The sequence below is a fragment of the Penaeus monodon genome, chromosome 19 (assembly GCF_015228065.2).
Source record: "Penaeus monodon isolate SGIC_2016 chromosome 19, NSTDA_Pmon_1, whole genome shotgun sequence".
NCBI classification, from domain to species: Eukaryota; Metazoa; Arthropoda; class Malacostraca; order Decapoda; family Penaeidae; genus Penaeus; species Penaeus monodon.
This window is the reverse complement of record NC_051404.1, coordinates 3,850,145-3,851,074: the sequence shown is the minus strand read 5'-3', so window position 1 is coordinate 3,851,074 and position 930 is coordinate 3,850,145. Positions and strand designations below refer to the sequence as shown.

At 31.9% G+C, this 930-nt stretch overlaps 1 protein-coding gene across 1 annotated transcript in view; it reads right to left on the bottom strand.

The window, feature by feature from the left end:
- The window catches only part of LOC119584982 (kinesin-like protein KIF13A), a gene marked incomplete at its 5' end in the record, with an annotated part of 70,347 nt that overhangs the window by 40,937 nt on the left and 28,480 nt on the right, over nt 1-930 (bottom strand). The window contains 1 exon segment of the mRNA XM_037933590.1: nt 739-913. Coding sequence (XP_037789518.1) covers nt 739-913 — 175 coding nt within the window.

The window sequence follows — 930 nt, the reverse complement described above, 5'->3', positions numbered from 1 at the left end:
TTTATTTCTTCCTTTCTGTGATTACTGACTTTATCTTTTTTATACTTCATAGTTCTTTCTCATTACTTTATCATATGCATTACCTTTTATTTTTCTTATTTGGTATGTCTCCTTCCTCCTATCCTATCTTCAAAATGTTACATTTATATAAAGTCACACTAAATCACTTATTTCTACCAATGTGCTCATTAGTATGAAGGTATTTCAGTATATCACAACCATTAATCTGTATAGGGAATGGAAATCTTTTAGATTATATTTCTTTGGAATTCAAAGACAAGCAAAATTTGTCTTAACAATATATAAGTAATGTACTGGAGAATTTGGACTGATCAATTGAAACATTGTTACTGATCAAAAATAAATTCATCAAAAAATCCTACACTTTCATAATGTGGAACCATTTTTAGTGTTCATTTTGCAGGGTAGATATCAAAAACAGAGGGTAGTATATATTTTAAAAACTACCAATAAACCATATCACAAGATAACTAAAACAACCCAAAACAAATATGAAATCTCAATCAGACATGCACAAATGATTTCTGTTGTCAAAAATAATCTTCCGCATATCTTCTGTCTTATACTTCTTTGTTTACTGTTTTCAGTGAACATATACTTTTTTTCCTCATCATGCCTAACTATCATCTGTCCGTGTGTCTATACATCTTTATATCCCTGTCTGTCTCTATTTCCCTACTTTATTTTTCTTTTCCAAGAAATCTCACAGAATCTTACCTTTCCTGTGCCCATTTTTCTATTCGAAGCTGAGATGTGGGAGTTGAGGGAGTCATCTTGGTTCCCCTCAGAGGGTCAAATGGCATATATGGTGCATAAGGAGTTGTGGGGGATAAGATGTTTCTCAGTTGCTGGAACTGTTTTTCATATTCTTGTCTCTGTTTCTCCAAAGCCACTGAAATATAAAAGCAA